General features: G+C 38.6%; 1 protein-coding gene across 2 annotated transcripts in view; it reads left to right on the top strand.

The window, feature by feature from the left end:
- The first annotated feature begins 292 nt into the window (after positions 1 to 292).
- slc12a5a (solute carrier family 12 member 5a) overlaps positions 293 to 23,174 on the top strand; it is a 155,546-nt gene continuing 132,664 nt past the window's right edge. For both annotated transcript variants that reach the window (XM_072381724.1, XM_072381723.1), the window contains exon 1: positions 293 to 641. In XM_072381724.1, the coding sequence (XP_072237825.1) occupies positions 485 to 641 (157 nt within the window). In that variant the 5' untranslated portion in view covers positions 293 to 484. The remainder of the gene's footprint in view (positions 642 to 23,174) is intronic.

Genomic DNA, 23,174 nt, shown 5'->3' with positions numbered 1-23,174 from the left:
GTAGTTAAGTGCCTGACAGTTGATCTTTAGCTTGTTCTTCCGTTGCCTAGCAACGCCAACTCTGAAACAAACAGGGATAAGACGCTTTTAGAGGTTGTAAAAATAGTGTTATCACGCAGTGAAATGACAAAATCAAGTTGTTGTTTTTTTGTCTCAAACCAAACAAAACATCACAATTCATTAGAATGTTTTAACTCAGTGCATTTTGTTACCACAGCGCTGATAAAGGTGTTAATCGGCTTTAGGACCCAGGTGCGCGGCAGGCAGCAGACACCGGTTGATGAGATGCTCCACTCGACATAACACATCTAATATACCGACAAAGAGCGGCTATTTGTACAGGACAGTGCGGTCAGTGGTAAACTTAGTTTAGTGTGACAGTGGACCCTCACGACAAGATAGGCGAGGTCATTTTTCACACTCTTTGTCCGTCCGCGTCAGCTCGCACCGTGACAAGACGTCTCTTGTCTCACCGGCGACAACCATGAGCCTGAGGTTCACCGTCTCCAAGAGCGACGGCGACCGGCGCCCCTCAGACATCCAGGGGGAGGTAAACCAGCTGTTTGAGGGAGATGAGCCGCCGACCTGCGCCACGGAGGGGGAGGCTGCAGCCGGTGCCGAGGTGGAGGTTGTGCTGAAAGGTAGGAGTGACACTCACTTCATTCATCCTAATGCTGTTTGTTAGCTGTAAGCTAGCAACCCTTGATGCTTGTCTCCTGCTCGGTGACACCACCTCTGTGTCTCTGTGTGTGACTGGAATTTTTAATAGCCTCTGAGGGCATTGTCTGGTCAACAACAGAGGCATAGCAGAACGTAGAAAGGCCCCTTGTTCTGTAGTGTTTGCATTCCCCAAAATTTTGGAAAATGCACTAATGCAAATGGACTATGTTGACAAACAAAATGGGGAGTCTTTTGCTTTGTCCCTATGTTTGTCTGCTAAATGTGTATGAATTAGAAATGATACTCCCACTTCCACAACATGCAATCATATTTTTACGGCACCATATTTAAGCAACTGTCACTGAGATGGGACATTTTCCAGGCGTCAAATAAGAACCTAGATGCACTTCTCCTGAATTATTGTAGTTTCGTTCTCTGCAGGTTCTTTAATTTGCTGCTACAGTGTGAGAAACATCTGGAGCTTGAGTTATAGCTCAATTTAGCATTAATTTGGTTTGCAAAATCCAAGACAGGCCGTGAGTTTGTTGCAGTGAACAAATCTGGTCAACATAAAAGAATCTTAATACTCATCGGGCAGCTAAATTATGGCAGTTTCCTCCAGTGTCCCTTTGAGCGCTTCCCACTAGGTCTTCCTGGAACCAGCACCACAATTCACCAACTCACCTCCCTAAAATGATCAAGGTCCTTTCCGTCATTGTGTGAATTGAAAGCAGCAGTGCAGAACAAATGGCCGCTGAAATTCCCATTGGTTCAGGAATGGGAGCCTTTACCATTACCAATGATTAGCATTAGGAAAAAGTGCAATCATTCAGGTCCAGTCAAGCGCAAATAAAGATTTCATATTCTTCATGTAAGTCAATACATTTCCTGCCAAGGTTAACCATTAAAGGCTTCTACATTAATGACATTTCTAATTAAAAAGCTCCCACGTGTATTTTCTGGGCTTTCATAATAGCTGCCACTAAATTCAAAGTATTGCAGACCCGATCACTCTGCCTAACTCTTAAGAATATGTGAAAAGCTATGACCAGCATTACTTATACATGCTAAGCATTTGTATGAAATGCTCATGGTTTGGCATTTTGTTATAACAAATAACTGCAGGACTGTTGTGATTCTACAGGGTCGAGCATTTGCAGAGAAAATAGGAATCATCATTTACTCTGAAAACTTTTGTTTTTTTTACGTTTTTAGTGCAAGCCATGTCTTATCTGTAACTATAATGTCTTATAGTTGGTTTTAGTGCATCAAAGACTGGAATGGAGGCTCTCCTGTGCCTCCAACTGAGCAATCATCATTATTGCTAAGTAATGGTAAACGTCCTCTGGGGTGTTTTTGGAGGCGAGGGCCCACATTGCTTCCGAGAACTCCCTGAAAGGCCGTGTGCAGAATGCCGTTGTAGAGTTGCAGAACTGTAATGTGTACGTTTTTCAGTTCCCTAACAGTGGGGAGTTGGGGGGGGTTACTGGAAAACAGAAGTGTAGAGCAGGGATGTGTATATCTTTTACATCTCTTTAGGAGCTGAAAGAGGGGCAATGGGATCCTGGTACAGTTTTCCAAGCATGCCAGCACGAGCATAAACTGCTGGTAGGAGATGGATGACTGGCAGTTTTTGCTGTGTTTTTCTAATGTTCTCTCCTCACTCATGGTGCAGTGCAGATGCAAAATAACTTTAAACAAGAGAACTCGTTATATTTGACAGAGTTATGCAATTAGATTAAAAAAATTATATTACAATCATGGAATTAAATTAGTTACTTATCCAAATGTTTGTGATTACTAAGGGATAATATTTGAATGTATAACTTTTGGCGTGTTAACATTGTCAAGAGGGTGACTTTCTGTACATGTAGACAAGCTCCAGACATTTGGCAATATGTGTTCAAATTTTCAATGTTGTTTTTGATTGGTTCACTTTGAACCAATTTGTACTTTCAGGCAATTTGTCTGCCAATCAAATCAATGTGCAGTGCTCTGAGCAACTGGAGTCCGTCATGCCCGTCACCAGCTGATCACACAAAGGCGGGTGGACATTTTTATCAGGCAGGAAAGCTTCTCGGTGCTGGAAATTCAATAGCATTTTCCTTCTGAAATCAGAAACGGTCTGTAACATTGCTGCATGTGCAAAGCTTGTTTATCAGCAGTGAAGATGCCGTCAACATGTCTGTGTTGATTCTCTCTGATCCAGGTCATGATAATCCTAAGAGGTCGAATAAGGGCTTGGTTCCTGAATCAAGAAAAATAAGTCCTGTTCCCCTTATTCAGTCTCTTATGATGCATTATACATCAAAATAAAGTCGAATATAGAGCCTTCCTGTTAAGAGGTTTCAGTGCGAATCAGTACACAATGTTTTGTATCTTCTAAATAAAGTTTTGTGTGTGTGTGCGTGTGTTAATGTCCATGCTAAAACAATACATTTCACATCCCTATGATGGACATTTTGCTGCCTTCCTGTTATATCACTGTTCTAAATCCAGATACTTTCTACAACTTTATCTCTCTGCCCTTTTCAATTCTTGTGCACTATTCCAAGGTTCAAAAGTGCTGACAAATTTAAACTACTAAAGCAAATGGCCACTAAAGGAGGGAATTACCTGTCCAGCTTTCCCCGCAGCTCCAGAGGGCCTTGGAGATTCAACACGTATCATCGACTTCTCCCGAGCAATTGAATTAACATAGATATGCCTCGTCAGCATTTCTCCATCCTAACATTTAAGTATATCAATCAGTCCTCTGGACAGAAAATGGCTGCATAGGTCAGAAAAATGATATCTCACCATCTGCTTATGTTCCCCTTTACAGAGAAGGAGCTCTTCCTTGAAGGTTTTCCCTTATATAAGCCTTGTGCCTTGTGGAGAATGGTGGCTCTGCGACCCTTTTGGTGGTTACCATGGTGATATGTGGTACAGTTATCACACAAACAGCCTTACAGTAAGGCAGTAAGGTAAAAACACTTAGAACAGCCTCATGTAGCATCATGAAATTAATAATTTCCATGGTCTTGAATCAGAATTAGATTTATTTTGCCAACTACGTAGACACATACAAGGAAGTCTTTGCTGGCATTTGTTGTCTCTCACATGCACTTGTCATAAATTATATTAAAAAGGAAATCTTTTTATATAAATATATATACATAAAAACTGTAAGTGACAGTTGTAAAATCAACAGTTCCAGTGTTTTTAAACTGCTCAATAAGGTCACTGCTGTGGGGAAGAAGCTGCTCCAGTGCCTGTTTGTCCTGGTCTGGAGGACTCTGAGCGCCTGCCAGACAGAAGCAGTTCAAAGAGACTGTGTGCGGGGTGAGAGGAGTCTTCCATGATGTTCCCTGCCCTCTTCTGAGTTAGAGGGCAGAGGAGAAAGGAAGGGTTGTGAAAGGACAAATGATAAACTGTAAATGAATTACTGTCAGACTTATATACACATATGGAAAAATTCCCTCAACTGTACTTAGAACCAAAGGAATATCTATTATCTTGTTTTTCTGATTAACATAAACATAAATATATGCTTTAGATAAGCAATATTTTTGCAATGTTTAGCATAGTCTCTTGAAAATGGACGGCGACTTTAATAGATATTGAACAGAAAGAAAATTTGAATTGTTTCAAGCAACTTATTGTTTAACCATCTAATTGATGTATTGCATAGTCAAGGAAATTGTATTTGTAGAGTGGATGTTCATCACTAGATTGTAGATGTACACCAGTACTGTGGTATTGGCATTCAAATGTGTGATACCTGTTTGCAGATTGTGGTTGTACACAGATTTTAATCTGTCAACCTAGTCGTGCCATGTTCTTGCCAAGTTATAAATCCACTGGCTATCAAAGGTTCCTCAGCTTTGTTCCTGTTTGTAGCCAGTGTACAAGGACAGTATCTTTGTTCTTCCGCCTTGGCCTGGACCCATGATCCTGTTTTTATTGATCCAGAAGGAGGTGTGAGCTCAGTTGGCTGAACTAGTCACTGTGGTTGATGATATCTGGCTGCAGCAGGAAGAAAGATTTTACTCTGCCAAGTGTCCCTGTTGTCCTTGACTTTGCAGCCATGTAAAGCAACCTTATATCTTTCTCATATCTGTGAGCTCAGTGGAATAGGCTGCTGATAGGTTCGGGATGGGCTGTATGTTTTTCTGCATGTTGGTTTTAGACGGATAAACGTGTGTTGAGATGCTTTCATTGCACTTATAGTAATGTAGCAAATTGTGTACTCTAACTTGGACTTTGTAGTTTGAGAAGAACAAAGCCATGTATACTGAATGTTAAAAACCCCAGCTGGGGCTCTGTTTCTTTGTGTGACATATTACTCTGCATTTTGCATATCTACAACATAATACCTGACTGTTAATCATCACATTTTGTACTTAGATGGAATTTTTTTTACCCAAGTGCAAATGCAAACTCAAAACAATGCAAACAATCATATAATTCAGGGAATTATACACAGAGAGATGAATCACATCAGCTTTTGCTCCGTTTTGTACACTGTGGCTAGTTGCCTAGGTAATGTGACAAGTCATTACACGGTGCAGTCAGTACGATTATGTGCAGTAACCAATGAGTCGAGCGGTAACCACAGTTCTTAGATTGGAAAAAAAAAACCAGAAAAACATGTGAAATCAAATGAGAAATACAGTATTGAATATCCATTTAAATTTGAGCGTTGACACACCTAACTTTTCTCTTTTTTTGCACAAAGTCTACACTCATAATTACCAAGCCGCATATTTGCACTGGTGCTCAAAAGCTATATTTCATTATGCTATATTATTTCATAACGGATCTGGAATTGTAAGTCAAATGTGCATATTTTTTACTACTTAAAAATGCATGCAAGACAATTAGCTCATGAGCTGCAGCGTCAGCAGCAACTGGCATGGAGATCCAACTGTTTTTCTTAAGAGAGGAAAGTCAGTGCTTTAAACCAAGGCTTCACCATCCTCTAACTTTGAATTTTCATCTTTTTTATACAGCTAAGGAATAGCTCACTTCATAAAATGGTATGCCGTCTATATATAAAGCTTAAAGGTTGGTGTTGGTCTGTGTAGTTTATTGTCTGCCCGTTTAGAATTTGCTGGAAGTTTGGTAATGTGGCAGTATGAATTGGTCATCAGCTGTCATATGAAATAAGTCACATCCCGCTCCATCTTTCCATCGTAGAATCAAAGTGGGCCCAAACTCTTGCCTCACTGAGGATGGAGCTGGTTGAATTTCCTACTGAATTTCTTGATCCTTCATATTGAATGAAGGAAAAGTTCATTTTAGCAGGAACTTGTATATGGTTACTTCCTCATTAATTCAGATTCTGATACGCAGTTTGTTTATGGGCGCAGTTCTTAGCTCAAAGGGCTTACAAATGAAAACATAGACATGTGATGGTAAGGACAGGGATTCAGCTTTGTCCTTAGTGTTTTGGCTCGTGAGCAGAAAGGCCAGCCGGGTTGCGGTTTAATCTGTGTCTCCAAGCGAATTCAGACCAGAGGAGGACAACACTGCATAGAATGAAAATGAAAACAACGGTCTCAACCACAAAAGAACGCCCTCAAAAAACAAACCACAACCTAGTTGACCTCATTGCAAAGAGATAATTGTTTTAAATTGATTTGAGTCTCTTTTTACTTTTGTCAGTGCTTTCTGAGATGCATTTAAATCTGTAAACAGAACTAGGTGTGTGTGTGTGTGTTTACTGTAATGTACATAGCATCCCTGTGTTTAAGCATGTTGTTATGTTTTAAATTTTCATTAAACTGAGAACATAGCGAGCCTGGTCTGCATTATTAAAGCCATGCAGTATTCCATATTTTATGTTTTAGTCAACCTCTCAATATTGCCAAACTTTATCCAGTCTCAGTTCCATGCTAAAGACATATGCCTATAACTGGATTTAATTTAGATTTAATCTAAATTAAAACAATGACTAAAGGAAGGCAAAAGAGAAATGAATATTGAATGATAATGAGTAGCTGTATCTGTTTACAAAGATATGGTCTATACACTTGTTGTTGGGGTTCAGGGAGAGACCTTAAAATGACTGAGCACCATTGTTTTGTATTGCAGCTGCAGATCTGGTTCAGTTTTGATGACTGCAGAACAGTGTGACTGACTCAAAGTACACAGCAGCGCCTGTGGTCATGCTGTTGCAGTGCTGGAACATTACTCAGTGCAGTGGTGTTTCATTTTGTTGTCTTTTCATGGTTAATGGAGGTAAGTACACAGCAGAAATGCCCTTGTCATATTTAAAGTCCCCATTCAACGACTGGTGAAGTGCAGTTTGTTTCTGCATAATTTAAGGTTTCTGCTTATAGCAGAGGTTAGCAAAGACAGCTCTGGTCTGACTGGTCACTGGTCAGTGGTCTGTTCGGCATTACCCACGAGCCCAAGATGAGTGTAAAGCATTTTTAGTTTTATTTATCAAATTACACACTACACATAAATTACACATCCTCAAGTATAGAAGTATAGTAAAGAGATCAGGAAAAAACACTTAAACATCAGATTTGATTTTATGTGGACTTCAAGGCTAAGTTCTTTGGATATAAGCATACTTGCTTATATCATGTTGCTGACAGTGCACTGAGAATATTTTTGTTAATCTTAGAATATGAGAGACTGTTCAGTTCTCCTTATGAGAGGTCTGACTCTGCTGGCTTCAGGATTCGATTCAACTTTTGACGATTAGCGGCATCTAAAAATGCAATTAAATTACTCCATAAGTACGCATAACTGCATTTTCAATAATAAATTGAAAATAAACACTCAAATTCGTATGAATTCCTCTGTTTTTCAATGTTTTCAGGCAACGTTTTGTTACCAGTGTCTGAATGACTCGTACATACGAGTCATTTGTTAAGAAAGGCCACCAAACACGCGTAATGGCTTCTTAACCGGGGGCTCAAAGGGGCGGGGCTTATATGTATAGCAAATAGCAGACATATACAATAATTCATGCATACATCGGTTCCCTCTTTCACCATGGATCGTACTCTGGGCAGCCTTCTTTATGTTTCTTTGTATTTGCACTCTGCCGTTTTCTGCCCATTTCTGCCTTTTTTCCGCCTTCGGAATCCAGATCGGCCCCAATTGGCTGTCGTCGCCGCGCGTCACTGTTCATTTGCATTAAGTTGAGCCTTTCTCAACTTTTGAAGCTGACGATGCTCACTAAGCTCATGAAGCTCGCGATGCCCATGAAGCTCACAACGTCGGCCGCTCATCGACTACAGCTTACATTAAAAATGAATTGTTTTAAAGCGCTCACGACGCTTTTCATTGAGACTTGTAGTATGGTCGCAGAATGCAGGAATGATTGTTTGTGATGGGTAATCATACTAAAGATTCAGTGTCTTCAACAGCTCATAAAAACCAGCGTTAGCTATGAAAGCTGCTATGAAAGCTGCCTCATGTTTGATGAATCTTTTTCTTTTGTCAGAGATAGAGAGTAAATGTGACAGCTCCTCGTTATTCCTTGGATAATTAACTGGGCTGCATACTGTTGTATTTATTTGACTCTTCTTATTTGTTGGTACTTTATTCTTATTTTATGGTCTTTTATTTTTATGGTACTTTTATTGATATTTGTAAAGCACTTTGGTACACTCGGGTTGTTTAAATGTGCCATAAAAAATAAATGTGACCTTGACCTTGGCTCTGTTACTTGAAGATCCAGATGTTTGATGTTTGGAATGAAAACAGATAACACGGTTTCTTGTATTAGTTGTATTCCCAACAATATTGAACTTTTGCGAGGCAGATTTTTCACAGTGTGCATTTTTATCTAGTTTGTGCTTTTATTTCAAATGTTCTTTAGCACTTGCTGCAGAGATCTGTTTTCCTGCACCTCATCTTCCATCACTAACACTGGCATGACGTTGAAGGTCTATTAAACTTCCTCTGTTTCCTCTTCTTCTTTGGTGTCCTGCTGCTGTTGAACATAATGTAAACATGAGTTATTGTTACACTGAGGCTGAGATTCTAAACTCTTAAATTAGTTTTGTCATTGTATCAGAGCTGGATCGTTCACATCTGTATCGAAATTAGAATCATAACATTTTTATCCCTCTTGTCTTTATATAAGATAAAGCTTTGAACAAAGATCAGAAAGTGTAGATGTGGCATACAGAGCCATCAGTGATATACCCACATTGTTATTATTAATATCTTTAATATTACTTGCATTAAGTATAGGTCATGAGTGTGTTGAAAATTGTCTGTGTGTTGTCTGATCGGGAAAGGTTCGTTTGTTTGACAAATATTGTGATGCAGTGTCTCACCAGCAGAGGGCGCGTTCGCTACACTATGTACAGGGACAAGATCTCGCGAGAATACGCTGTGAGAACGAGAACACACACCTGAGTGTGAAGATGTGTGTGGCGTAACGTTGATAAATAATATATATATTTTGCTTTTTGCAGAACAAAAATAAGACTTTTTCAAATTAAATGTGTAGTGGAGGACAACTTCACTTTGTACCACGCTACATAGATACTGTCCACCAGACATATGCAGAGTCATGTTTCCTGTAACTATTTAAAATGAACTCATAAAGTCAAAGTAAATCATATTTGACTTGAGACAAGGAGGAGCTTTCTTAGAATTTATACTAAAAAGGCCGACAGGAAATTCAAATTTAAACCTGTCTTCAGCTGTATTTTATCATTCCTAGTTTGGGATTTTATATATGACTGTAAAGACTATCCTCAGACTTATTCTGAAGATGCTTTTTATAAAAAGTAATATTCTTTTGAAGTTGGCTGAAGTTCTTATCGAGCAGTGGTTGCCAACAATTGTTCCTTGGTGATAATTGAGTGTTGGCTGACCAGATGGAGGATTGTTTGTGTGTTTTAGACGTTTTTCTGCCCCTGAAATGTAATGAATGCCTTGTAAATAATAGACGAGTCCTTTGAAATAGAGTGTGGTTGTCTGATGGTGAGGATAGATATTCAGGTACAAAGGGCACCTTTGACTGATGTTAACAGATTGATATAATTAGGAGGCTGTCTTAGTCACTCATGGGAAAAATGACAACATGGCCACCTCTTAATGATTTTGGGTTATTATGGAATGGTGGAATATTATCAATTCCCAGAAATCTTTGGCTGTATATTTTGTCATGAAAAGCTTACTGGAAGTAGTATTAAAATTTAAGATGGAAATATTTGACTTGAAACTCTCTTTATAAAGGATTTAGGGTTTTTACTGCTCTTCATTTGATGGGATGGGAACAAAGCATGTCTGTGATATGTCTTAGTAAGCACCGTGGTGCTTTTCCAGAACAGCTCATGAAGGAAATCTTACTGAATTGGACCGTGTAACATTTAGATTTTAAAAACCTCATTAGTTTGAACCACTACTAGTTGCCTTGAGAGTTAAAGCTTCTTTCAGTCATGGACTTTGCATTATTCTGACAGAAACTGAGCATGTCAGCATCATGTCTGAAAGGGGGATCCTGCTCTTTCAATTTGTAAATGCAATCTTACTCCATGCACACTTACTCCTAGTGACAATCATAGAATCACCAATTAACCCTCTTTGTAAAGAAGATTTCTTTTTAAAACTAAGTAAAACAGGTTTGCTTTGTGTCTTTAGCTTCAGGGCTTTCAAAGTTGCACTGAAATGACCCCCGAGAAATGTCTTCAATACAAGTCCTGAAAAGATATTGTAAAAAAGAGAGGCCTGTTTTGCTTGCATTTGGTTTCTGTGGACCTAAAAAACAACTTCGATCTTTCATTTACATTCCTTTTTTCTCTCTCCATGCCCATCTGTCCTCTTTTGGCTTCTATGCCATTAAATTGCAGAAATTTTATCTATCAAAGGAGGCATCGATTGGTAATCTAGTCAGCCAGTAAATGCCATAGCTTCTGCAGTATCACTCACCTTGTTATTACTTTTTCTGTCAGATGAGGGACCAACACTGCACTGTGGATCAATAAACTCTTTTGCCATGACTTATCCATGATCGGTTCTTATCTAATTTTCAACATTGTAGTTTAAATGGATGGGGGCCGGACAGTTTGTGATGGAGAAATGCAATGAGGTTGACCTGACAGCAGAGGGCAGCCACTTTACTGTTTGAATTATATACTCAAGTGTGCTGGTGAATGCGTTGGTTTTCAGTGAATCTTTGATCATCTCTAAGGCTTGTAACCAATATGAAATATATACATTTATGTTAAGCTGAAATGGAGTTTTCAGTTCAATTCAGTCTTATATACATAATGCCAAATCATCACAAACATCATCTCATGGTACTTCAGAGATACAGTCCAATTCAAGCCAATTAGAGTCCAGTTCATTGTAAAAATACAATCTTAATCCAATCAAATCAAATTAATTAATTTCCAAACTAGAGCAATTTATACAGAGCCAATTAAAAACAAAGTTGCCTGGCTAAGGAAACCAACAGATTGCACTGAAACTTCTCTTTGATCCAATCCCCCATCCTGACCCTGCACAACATGGTGGTGAAAAGATAAAACTCCCTTTTAACAGGAAGAAACCTCTGGCAGAACTAGAATCAGGAAGGGTGGCCATCTGCCTCGACCAGCTGTGGGTTGAGAGGACAGAAAAGAGGGGACAACAAACACTGCAACACCAGACCAGGGATAGGTGCTTAGAGAGAGAAACACAAGTTAACAACAACAATAATGTCATATGTACATGTAGAGTAAAGAGCAGAGTGAGGAAAGGTGCATTATGGGAGGTCCCCCAGCAGCCTTTCCTAACATAACTATGGGATGTTTCAGGGTCACCCGTTCCATCCCCAACTATAGGGTTCCCATTCTACTTTTAGAAACTCTAGGAACCACAAGTAAACCTGCAGTGTGAGAGCAAAGTGCTTTGTTTGGAAAACATTACACAATGAGATCTTTAAGGTATGATGGAGCTCGGTCATTAAGAGCTTTATATGTGAAGAGAAGAATTTTATATTCTGCTCAGTTTGTGGGACAGCCGAATAATAAAGAATTACATTAGTCCAATCTTAACAAGATAAATATCAGTTTTTCTGCATCAGTCTAAGACAGGATGTTCCTGATTTTGGCAATATTATGAAGGTGTAAGAAGGCAGTCCTAGAAACCTGTTTTATATGTGCGTCAAATTATCAATTCTGGTCAAAAATAACTCCATGGATCCTCACTGTAGTACTAGAAGCCAAATAAATGCTATCTAGAGTAACTATATGGCTAGACAGTTTCTCCCTGAAGTGCTGAGGTCCAAATACAACGACTTCAGTTTTGTCTGAATTTAGAAGCTGAAAATTCTGAGTCATCCAGACTTTTATGTAGTTTAACCAAGTGGTTGGTTTAATCTGGTTTCATAGATAGGTACAGCTGAGTATCATCAGTATAGCAATAGAAATGTATGCCATGCTGTCTAATAAGATTACCTAATAAAAGAATTAATAAAGTGAAAAGAATCGGTCCAAGCACAGAACCCTGAGGAACTCCATGATTTTCTCTGGTACGCGAGAAAGATTCTTTGTTTACTTGTACAAACTGGAATCTATCAGATAAATATTACTTAAACCAGCCTAATGCAGTTCCTTTAGTCCCAATAGCACAATCAAATCAAATCAAATCAAAGTCCTTTATTAACCCCGCAAGGGGAAATTCTATTGATGCAGCAGCAAACAGTAAGTACACATAATCAAGTTATATTATAGATAACAAAACAGAGATACGCCAAAGAGATATATACATAGTATACAAATGATAAGAATAGATATATATTAACAGAATAAAGTAGTTATGAATTTTTTTTTTTTGTGCAAAATGATACTGAACCGAAATGGATAGATGCAAACAGAGTAATGAATGTGCAAAGTATTTCATCTGTTACCCAAAGGAGAACTGTTAAAAAGTCTGATGGTGAACGGTAAGAAAGACTTCTTGAACAGTTCTTTGTGACAGCGGAGCTGAATCGATCTGTTAGAGAATGAGCTCTGCTATCCCTGCAGTGTTTTATGGAGAGGGTGGGAAGGATTGTCCATGATGGAGAGCAGTTTGTTCAGTGATCTCTTGCTCATCACTGACTCAAACATCTCCAGTTTCAGTCCAATAACTGTGCCAGTCTTTTCTATCAGTTTGTTGATCCTAGTGGCATCCCTGGCACTAATGGAACTGGAACAGAACATGTTGAAGTCTCTGTAATAGAATGCTGTGATTGATCGTATCAAATGTAGCACTGAGATCCAACAGAACAAGCACAGACACAAGTCTGCTATCAGAGGCTAAGAGGAGATCATTGGTAACTTTAACCAGTGGTGTTTCTGTGCTATGATTCACTCTGAATCCTGACTGAAACTCTTCAAACAGATTATTTCTGTGTAAATGATCACAAAGTTGAGCTGCAACTATTTTTTTCAAGAACTTTCGACAAAAAAGGGATATTGGATAGAGGTCGATAATTAGCAAACACTCCTGGATTAAGTGTAAGTTTCTTAAGTAAAGGTTTAAATACAGCAACCTTAAAAGTCTGTGGTACATAGCCCGTCAACAAAGACAGATTGATCAAATCCAATATGGAAGTATTGATGAAGGGGAAAATCTCCTTGAACAGTGTGGTTGGGATTGGGTCTAAAATCCAAGTTGATGGTTTACTATTGTTAATGTTAGATCAGAGAGTTTGACTGGAATACAAATCATGTTCTAAAGCTGCTGTACTTGATGATACAACAATGACGTTAGTGGGAAGGCTTTCATGAATATTCTCTCTGATAGAAACATTTTATTGGTAAAGAAGCTCATGAAGTCATCACTACTGAGACTTAAAGGAGTACATGGCTCAGCAGAGCTAAGACTCAGCCTGGCGACGGTGCTGAAAAGAAACCTGGGATTGTTCTTATTTTCTTCTATCAATGATGAATAGTGAGCATTTCTAGCTTTACAAATTGCTTTCTTTTATGTCATTTGACTATCTTTCCAGACATTTTCTGTGTTTTCTTCTTTTATGTTTTGCTTTTTACATGAAAAAAATATGTAAATGCAGATCTGAACTGAAAGGCTGAACCTGATAAATAAGTGCTCTGCGGTAAATTTAGTGCCTGCATTTCTTTGTTGAGACAACAGGGGGCAGTTGTGTTCTTCTCCTCATCTACACTGCCAATATCTATGTGTATTCCCCTCTGTCTGTATCATGTGGTAGAAAACCTGATATGAGAGTGGGATCAGAAACCCAGTGAATTACACAACAGTCTGTGTCGTGTGTATGATGAAGGTGCTCGTTAAGCACATGGCAAGAGAAGAGAAGGTGTGGGTGTTCTTTTTTGTGATTGAGGATGAAAGCAGAAGCAGCAAGATACAGAGAGAGAAGAGATCAGGAAGAGATGAGTTGTAAACCTCTCAAAGCCCAGAAATCCTTCTGCTGTTATGTAACTGCGTCTGCAAACAGGGGGAGGTGTGTGTGTGTTTGTTTGAGTATATGGTGGGTAATAATTGATAGAAAGTGACAAAATCTTCCTCACATGCAGGCAGGCTGCAGGGCAGACCTCAGTGACACTAACATGGATAGAACAGGGGGAAAAAAGAAAACATCAGCACGGAGAGGTACAGCATCCTCTCCCACTACTTCACTGTGACACTGGCACATCCATCACAGGTCTGCAGGTCCAGTAACTTGGCTTCTCTCTTCAGCATACAAGCTGATGCACAGTCCCTACACTGTTTATTTAACATCTGCAGTCTCTAAGTCACTACCATTGATATTACACAACAATTGAATATTAAAGCCTTGTCTTTTGAAGAATTTTGTTTGTTTTGGGCTATTTTCTATGTGGTAAAATGGTATATGCATTGTTGCTAACTCTGTTCTGTACACCCAACAGCCATAACATTAAAACCACTGACAGGTAAAGCGAGCAACACTTCTCATCTTGATACAATGCAATTTTCTGCTGGGAAAACCTGCATCCTGGGACTCTCATGGATTTCACTTTGACACCTACATAAATATTTCGGCAAACCAATCTCCCCCACAGCCACAGTACGGCAACACCACACCCCTAATGAGTAGCTTTCCTCAGAGGGACAGCACTGAGCCTTACAAAAAGAGCTTAGGAAGGTCTAAAAAGCATGTCAAAGAGCCTGAGGTGTGACCTCTAAACTCTCCAGATACCAATCTGATGGGATCTGATAGCACCCTCAGGGTCCAAAAGATCCTTTGCTAAAGTCCTCGTCGGAGACACTCCAGGACACCTTCAGATGTTCTTTGATCATGCCTTGACTGGTCATAGCACTTTTGGCAGGATGAGGAGAGCACACTATATTGGACAAGTGGTCATATTTATATGTATATAAAAGTTATAGAATATAAAAGTTACTATTCTAAAAGTGTCTAAAGATTAAATACTTTTTCAATTTATATAATCTTTTTTATCGTTTGCTTTGTATTGCTATTTTTGTAAAAATATGATTAACAATTTAGTATCATTACTGGATTAGTGTAAGTGACATTTCTCTGTATGATTGTCATGTGGGGTCCAATAAAGAAGTAAGCAATGGATAATCACCTGTGAAATGATGTAGAGTTCCTGTGTCCCATTGTTATGAAGACAGTCAATCACATCTTTGTATTTCCTGCTTTCTCTTTGCCCCGCAGTGATTTTTCAGTATTGTGTTTCTCATTTTTATACTAAACATGTCAATGTCAAGGAATCTGAATGTTGCGGCTTGTTTCATCATTTTGAATGTGTTTGTTAGTCCTGTGGTATCTGCTCTCACTCAGCTAAGCACCATCAGGATCAGAGAGCTGCCAAGTCTCCTATGATTCCCCTCCTCGCGGTTTACAGCTGAACCCAGACAGGACAGGTCACTAAACATAAAAAAAATATACTTATGTAATTTACATTTATGTAGATATTTAACAGGGCAGCATCTGGGAAGTAGATTATTTTTATTAGGTCAGTATGATAATTTATCCGACATAGTTTGCCAGAATAAATCGCTTACCCCAGCTTGTAGTTATGTGTGTGTTTGTGTGTGTCTGATTTGGAGAGCAGTACAGACCATTCACCGAGGCACTGGAGGCAAAGAGCAGAAGCCCAGAGATGCAGGTCATGCATCCCCATGGGGCTAGACTGGTATTCAGGAATTAGACCAGGTCCTCTGGTCCCCCAGGACCACTGCACACACTGTGCTCTCCGAGTCTCTCACTCTCCTGCTTGAAAGGGCTATGTGGCTAGGAACTGTTCAGGGGCACAGTTCGGATTTTTAAAAGGTGAACTGTAAAAGAAACTATATGATGAATTTAATTGTTCATTTTTTATGTGAATTTCTACAATGTTTAGCTGGCTGGCTACCAGGCTAGTTGCCATAGCGTTGCAGCAAGTGAGAAGGAGATGGAGGAGACTGTCTCACTGAAGCTATTCCCAAGTTCGATCTTTTCCACACTCAAAAGGTTCGATCAGCTTGTTTCGCTTGGTTGGTACAAACTCTCCATCGCTATTACAAAGCGTACCACTGCTGTGGTGCAATGTCAAGAGAGTGACCGTAATGCTGGCCTAAGTGAGATGACATTTGCAAATACAACTTCTACAAAATTGATTATGGAATGCCAATAAAAAAATAAACAAACTATGCCTGTAGATCAGTTTCATACTTTCATAGTAGCTTACCACACATTGACCATGTGTACATACACAGCAATAGCTCAAATACTGAGCTTAATGTACAATATTTCAGTTATGATCTGTACACGAATAGATGATAGAATATTCAGTTCATATTCCTGTTTACATGTTACAGAGCATAGTCCAATAAATGATAAAGCTACATCATGTGAAATCCTATGTTTACACCTATCCAAAGATCTCCCTGTGTCTACTTACCTCAAAACATGGAGCATTGTCCTAATATGGTCTCTCACTTGCTCCAAAACTGTTTTCTTTATACTCCAGTTCTTCTGTTCTGCACGGAAATCCGCTTGAGTCACTGTTGCCAGATCTTGTGGCAGAAACAAGCAAACCCGTCTTTGAAAGCACGGGATGTTCAGTTCATATATTATGTTCTTTTATGTCTTAATACAATAAGAGTCATAATAAGAGTCAGTCCGAAAGTAGATTTTTGTCTTCTTTTTTTTAAAGAATAGCCATGTAAAGAGCCACATGAATAATGTTTTACAGACAGGTCTTAACTGTTAACTGCGGTAATATTTTTTTCAAACAAAATCATACTCACAATATTACATTACATCCAAAAAAAGGTTGTTTTTCTTTTCTTTTTCTTAGTTTTTTTTTAGACAATCGACACATTTGCTGTAACACTGCAGAAGTAAAACTGGGACATCTAAATTTACAAACCAAAAAAACTCATAATAGGCATATAGTACCAAATTGTAGTAGTCCCATATAGACACTGAATGCAGCATTTTGACTGGGATGTGATATCGGTGACTTGAAACTTTTTTATTCATTTGAGGAAAAAATGTGCTGTTATCATATTTTTAATTACATATAATTATAGTAACTGGGTTTAGAAATTGCTTCAGTATTGCAGCTCTGTACTGATGTGCTGATATGCTGATATTAGCCAAGTCCTAATTACCTTCCATCGAATGCCGCTGTTATGGCTGATGTAAATCAACAGAGATCAGTAGTTGAGAGTCAGTGATCCAGATGCCAGAGTCTTGATTGGGACCCTGATCTGACCAAATGGAGACAACCCTAAAACAAGCATGACACAAGTGACCGTGTTCTTAAAAAACAAGTGTAAACTTGGACTTGGTAACTTTGGAGCCTCAGGTATGCATCATAAAGCAACGTGTGTGTTAAGATGTGTGAAATCTCTGGTAGGATGTAACAGTGTGATTAAGATGTTAATCCCAAAATGGGGAAATAAATTTTCCAGCATAAAGAACTCAAAACAGATATTTGTCATTATTCACTGGGATAAGTTCAATTTGTTGTTATTGTTGTGGACCTCATGTAACGTTCTTTGTTGCAAGGCTTTGGAAGCTTTTGACTGAGCACACTTCGTTGTTTGATCATGATGTTATGTTGAGGGTTTGCAGCATTGTCCATTATGTTTAACAGTCTTTCAGCGTTGTTATTTACTTCATTAGTTTCAGGGGCTCCAGGGCTGCTCCCAACACAGAGCCAGTTTTCTTCATCAGTTTGTTCAGTTTCTTTGAGTCACTGGCTCTGATACTGCTCTCTCAACAGATGATTGCAAAGCAGATCGCACTCTCCACCGTAGACTTAAAGGAAGATGTGCAACATCTTCTCTAAAGTCTGCTCTGTCACTTATAGTAGACAACCTGTTGCATTTCCAGCTATGTCTGTTTACGTCTCTATTATTTAATATCTCAGTTTTTTCAAATGCGATACAAAATTGGAATAACAATGCATATGAATGTAGTACAATTCTGCATTAGACAAGTAGATTCCGCTGCACAGATATACAGGTGTTTACATCCTTCCTCCGTCACTGAGTGCACATGTTGATCTACTAACACATTCCAAACCTCACCTCATTCTCAGCATCATGATTTGGTGGTGGTATGTTGTGCATAAAGACAAATTGAATAACTTTTTGCACAAACCGTAGCTAGTTTCTGTTGAGGAGAGTTGTCAGAACAACCCTGCGACTGTGTGGATTGCTTTCCCTCTTTCTGCCTACGTTGCTCAGTACTGTCTGTCTTAGTGATCATGAGACATTTCTGTGGTGATTTTTTTCAGATGAAATTAATCAAACAACAATAAACACGCTGCTAAAAGGAGCATATGAAAGCATAAATGGGTCAGCACAGGACATAGTCCTGGTAGGCAAACACTTAAATATTAATGAAGCAGAGGTATATGTCATTGCTTCACGATAATGAACTTAATGATGCTTCTGCTGCTTATCCTATGATTCTGCTAACGTTGATTACTTTAAAGTCAGAGTTCGATTTTTGGTATTTAATTATGATGTTATTACTATGGTTATAATGGCATTTTATTTATTCATGTATTCATTTTGTGGAAGCTATGCTTCAGGGATTTATATCTAATATGATATCTGTGCAAGCATAGTATACTTACATAAAGACATGCACATATATTTAAATGCAATTGTAATAGTTCTAATTACACTGAATACACTTTAGAATACATTGCCTTAATAGTACACAAGAACATTTATTTAGCATGGACTGTATAATGGCAATTTAAGTTTTGATTAGATGTTTTTGGTTTGCTATTGTTTTAACTATGTGATACCTATTTGCTCATGTTAGAACTTTAATGTTATCAGTTCAAAGTTAATTTTGGACACATGTACTAAACTTTTGATTTTATTTTATTTTTTAAGGAGTAGGTGTGTCCAAACGTTTGTCTTGCACTTCATGTACATCCACTGATGGACAATATGGTCTGTATTTGCATTAATATAAAGTTTAGTCACTTGCAGTGTTAGAGCCTTTCTAAACCTTCATGGAGGTGTCTCTCTGCAGCGCTCTTAGTCCCCAAATATTGGCATTTATTTAAACGCAGAATAGCACATGTTCAGGCCCTGGAGGTGACGCAACGGACTGACTGAATGCTGTTTAAATGAAAGTAAGCTTGAGTCAGTATTTCCCAGGAAATCATAGATAGCAAAGAAGCACAGGTGAAAAACATTAACAACAGCTGCAATGGACAATAATCCCGAACACTTTATTTTACTACATCACAAAGCAGATCTTCGTTCAATCTGACGTGTGTCTTTTCCGTAGCAGAGCAGATATGAAGTAACAGTGCCAGCACAACTAAGAGCAGCCTAAAAGCTCAGATTGTTCCACATATTTATGAGACCGTTCCCAACAGTGACAATGAAATGGAATAACATGTAGACATGCGTTTGCGAGGCACCAACAGAGAGCGTATGGAGATCTATGTTTAGCTGCAGCATGTTAACCAAGAATCTTTGTGTTATTCAGAATGTGCAATTCAGTTCTTTTCATTTCACCTGCAAGCTGAAGACAGTCATAATTATTAGGTCATGATTTTTAATTACATAGAGAATATTACATTGACCCCAATCTGCAACAAGCCTATAGATCTGTTTAGATTTAATTGAATTTCAGAAATTATAGAGCTAGAAAACGAAGAAGCATTAAATTATATATATATGTATATATATATATGTATGTATCGTTGAACAGCTGAATATTATGATGACAATGTGTCCTGTGATATTTCAGCGTAAGGTATGAAGCTCGAGTGTATTAAAAGGGCTACATGCCACTTCTGCACCTGTGTGTGCTGGTTAAATGTAGATAATGCAGAACTAACTCTAAAAGGAATGCAGACATCATTAACACACCTGTGCTTGTCCTATAATTTCAAGTCCAAATATCTGCCAAGTTTATTTAATTTATTACAGACCAAGCAGTGTTTTGCAATATTGATATTGTGAATGTTGATGTAAATTTTCAATATATTGTGCAGCCCTAATCGGTGTTGACTGCAGGTTGTAGTTTATGTAGGCTGTCTTGCTCGTTGGTTCAATAAAAAATTCTCACTTTAGCTGTTTTGTTGGGAACCATATGTTACATTAGTTGGGTTTTCAGTGTTGTTTTTGATTCGCATTATGAAGAAGTGACGCGGTAAAGTTAAATGGACACTTTCACTGATGCTCAAAAATAGTTGTTTGCATACTCAATGTGGTTATTCCCTGTTTTGAAGAAGGGTTGATGCACATTTGGGGATATGAAAGCAATTTTGCAAATCACGTTTGATCTGGCAAAGATTAATGATGTGACTCACCAGCTGTTTCTGGTCTGGGCCTGCACATAGTGTACTGATATGCCTGACCGGTGTCTTCCCACATCTGAAATGATACCTTAGAAATTCCCTGAGATGAAAGTAATCCTCGAAGACGAGCTTCTTCCATTTTGCTCCTACGATGTCCTGTGCAGTTGTTCTCTTTCTTATATTTATTTATTTATTTATTCTCTGTTTGCTTCCTCTAAGAACAACTACTTCTTCTACTGACAAATACAAAGTAACATAGCTAGTATTGGAAACCCAAAACCTGAATGGTGTCCCATTTAAGTGTAAATGCATTTAAAGCACACTTTTTTGGATTTCTTGACATGTGACTTTGCATGGATTGTCATTTTTTATATTGTTTTTTCTTTCAGATTTACACAGCAACTTGATTTTGTTGGAACAAATTAAACCAAGCATCACATCATGTCATCTAGCTGCAGTTTTGAAAGAAAAAAAACATTATTAGCCACAACTTGACATACAAATTCTTTTGAGAAATGTTGTTCCTGATAAACTTTAAACATAGTTTGTAATTTTTTCTTAAAAGATATAGAAAGGTTCCTCTGGTCTGTGAATTTCTGGTTTTCTTTAGTTATGCTGTGTAGTTTACATTCTTTGTGCATTCCTGTGTGCATGAACATCATAAACAAAATAAAAACAACGTAGACCAGAATCCTCAGTAGCAGCAACAGAATAGGATTCCCTCTTCCAAAAACAGCTTTTTCACAAAACAACTGAGTCCAAAATTCCCCAGGCAAACATTAATATTTCTTTTTTTAGGAGGCAAGCTGACGTATCTATACTCTGCCTTGTTAAAAGTCTCAACATGTTGTAAACATAGGATAGTTATTTTACTCCATCCATTAATTTCTTCTGTAATTGGATTAAGTTTATTTGAGCCTTTTTCACACACAAGATACATAACATTGATATCCTGATCTATCAGTTAAAGTTATGGCATGCAATCATTCATATGTTGGTCATGTTTCCATTTATGTCTCTCACCCTTCGATCAGACACGCCTGTGAAAGTCGTAGAAAGACACATTGTTTCTGGTATATTTGCAGTTTTGCAAGATTGGACCATACATAAAATGCTTTACAGTACAATAGTCTTTAAAGAGTCACAGTTTTCTCAAAACAACATGTCATATAAACATTATAGTTTATGTTAGATTCCTAAGCAAGCAGTGGTTGTATAGTGGTTAAGCTTGTTTAACAGTGTTATACTGTGAGGGGAGCTGTTAGCAACTCAAGAAAAATTGTGGTTTAGTTCACCTGAGGACAACTTTTCCACACCATCACACAAAATTCTACAATTTCTTCTAGAGTTCCAGTTTTATTTCAGTTATCAAGTAAATAAACACACAGAACTATAAAGAATGGGAGAAGTTCAAAATATTGTTATATAGTCAGATAGTTGGAGCTTCAGGTATAGCTAGTAGAAAGCAGCAGCGCTGCTATTTATCTATCTATAATTACAAGTTGTTGGATTCATCTGAACTACTGATTATATGTCAAATTAACCCGTCACTGCTGAGCAACAGTCCATTCTTGAGCCGTTAAAGGGAGATATTCACTGGAGGTGACACGATTAGCAGTGTGGCTTCATCTCAGCTCCTCGCCACAAAGGTCAGATTGTAAAGTACATTGTGGCTCCATCATAAGTTCTTGAAACGTATGTACCTACACAACACTGATGGGTTGCACATATTTGCATATAAAGTTTGCTATCTTATCAGTAATGGTAAGAGACCTGGTGTCACAGAATGTGTCTCATGTGGACTCGCCTGTATGTGGTGCCTACACTGCCTCAATTTGGTGGGTGCCAAGCTAGCTGTAGTTTGCTGATTTTCTGTTGTTGTCGAGTAAAAAAGCTGCTATGTACAGAGTCAAAAATGGTCTTTATTCCTTACTATACTATGTTTACACAATCCAAAATGCACTTCTCAGATTATTTAGTGTTGTGGTTTTCCCTTGGGACTGTTTTTTTACACTAATTTCTTACATTTTCGTAGCAAACTTAACATTAGCAACTTCTGCTCTCCACTTTTGAACAGATATTCTAACTTTGAAGAAAAAGTGACAGAATCAATATGTGTATGTTACTAGGTCTGCCTAGTCAGATTTCCATCTCTCTAAATAGAAAATGGCAGAGAGTTCCCCGAGGTGTTTGCTGGGGGCACTGGGGCAGGTCCTTGGTTGGCTGTCTAATCTTACCCTCTTGGGTATCAGTCGAGGCCTCTGACAGGGAGCTGAATGGTTCTCGGGTGTTCGACTCATACTTGGGTGGCTGGTGCCTGGCAGGGCCAGTGGCTGTTTACCCGGCTGGGGCAGTTGCTACATGGCCGTGGGCTGCCCTGTCTAGGGCTTTCCTCTGCTGTCTTCTGGACGTGCCCATGGTTATCCCTGTTGTGGGCTGCCTGGGTTCTACGCTCCGTGGAGGCCTTTTCTGCCTGTTTCTATGGTGGTGGCCCCCTGCACCCATTATTGAGCACAGTTCATGTAAGACCTATGCCATATATTTCCAAAGCACATTCACTCACTCACATGCTTAATATACAATGTCTGTGGTGTCCTGTAGTTTTAGTCATCAGTATCCACAGTTATGTTTTTGTGCTTGCTGCTGGTGTTGTGCTGTTTGTGTTTTTCTCGGTTTGTCTTTTTGCAGGAGCTCCTCATGGTTCTCCGCCTGGTTTCAACACAGATGCCATATAATTTATTCTGTTAATTCTCTCTGCAGATTTGGTTGTCTGGTTTTGTCTGTTTTTTT

This window comes from Leuresthes tenuis, unplaced genomic scaffold, assembly GCF_036924035.1.
Source record: "Leuresthes tenuis unplaced genomic scaffold, fLeuTen1.0.hap1 SCAF_3, whole genome shotgun sequence".
Lineage (NCBI taxonomy): Eukaryota > Metazoa > Chordata > Actinopteri > Atheriniformes > Atherinopsidae > Leuresthes > Leuresthes tenuis.
The sequence above is the reverse complement of the archived record's forward strand: the minus strand, read 5'-3'. Positions and strand labels throughout refer to the sequence as shown.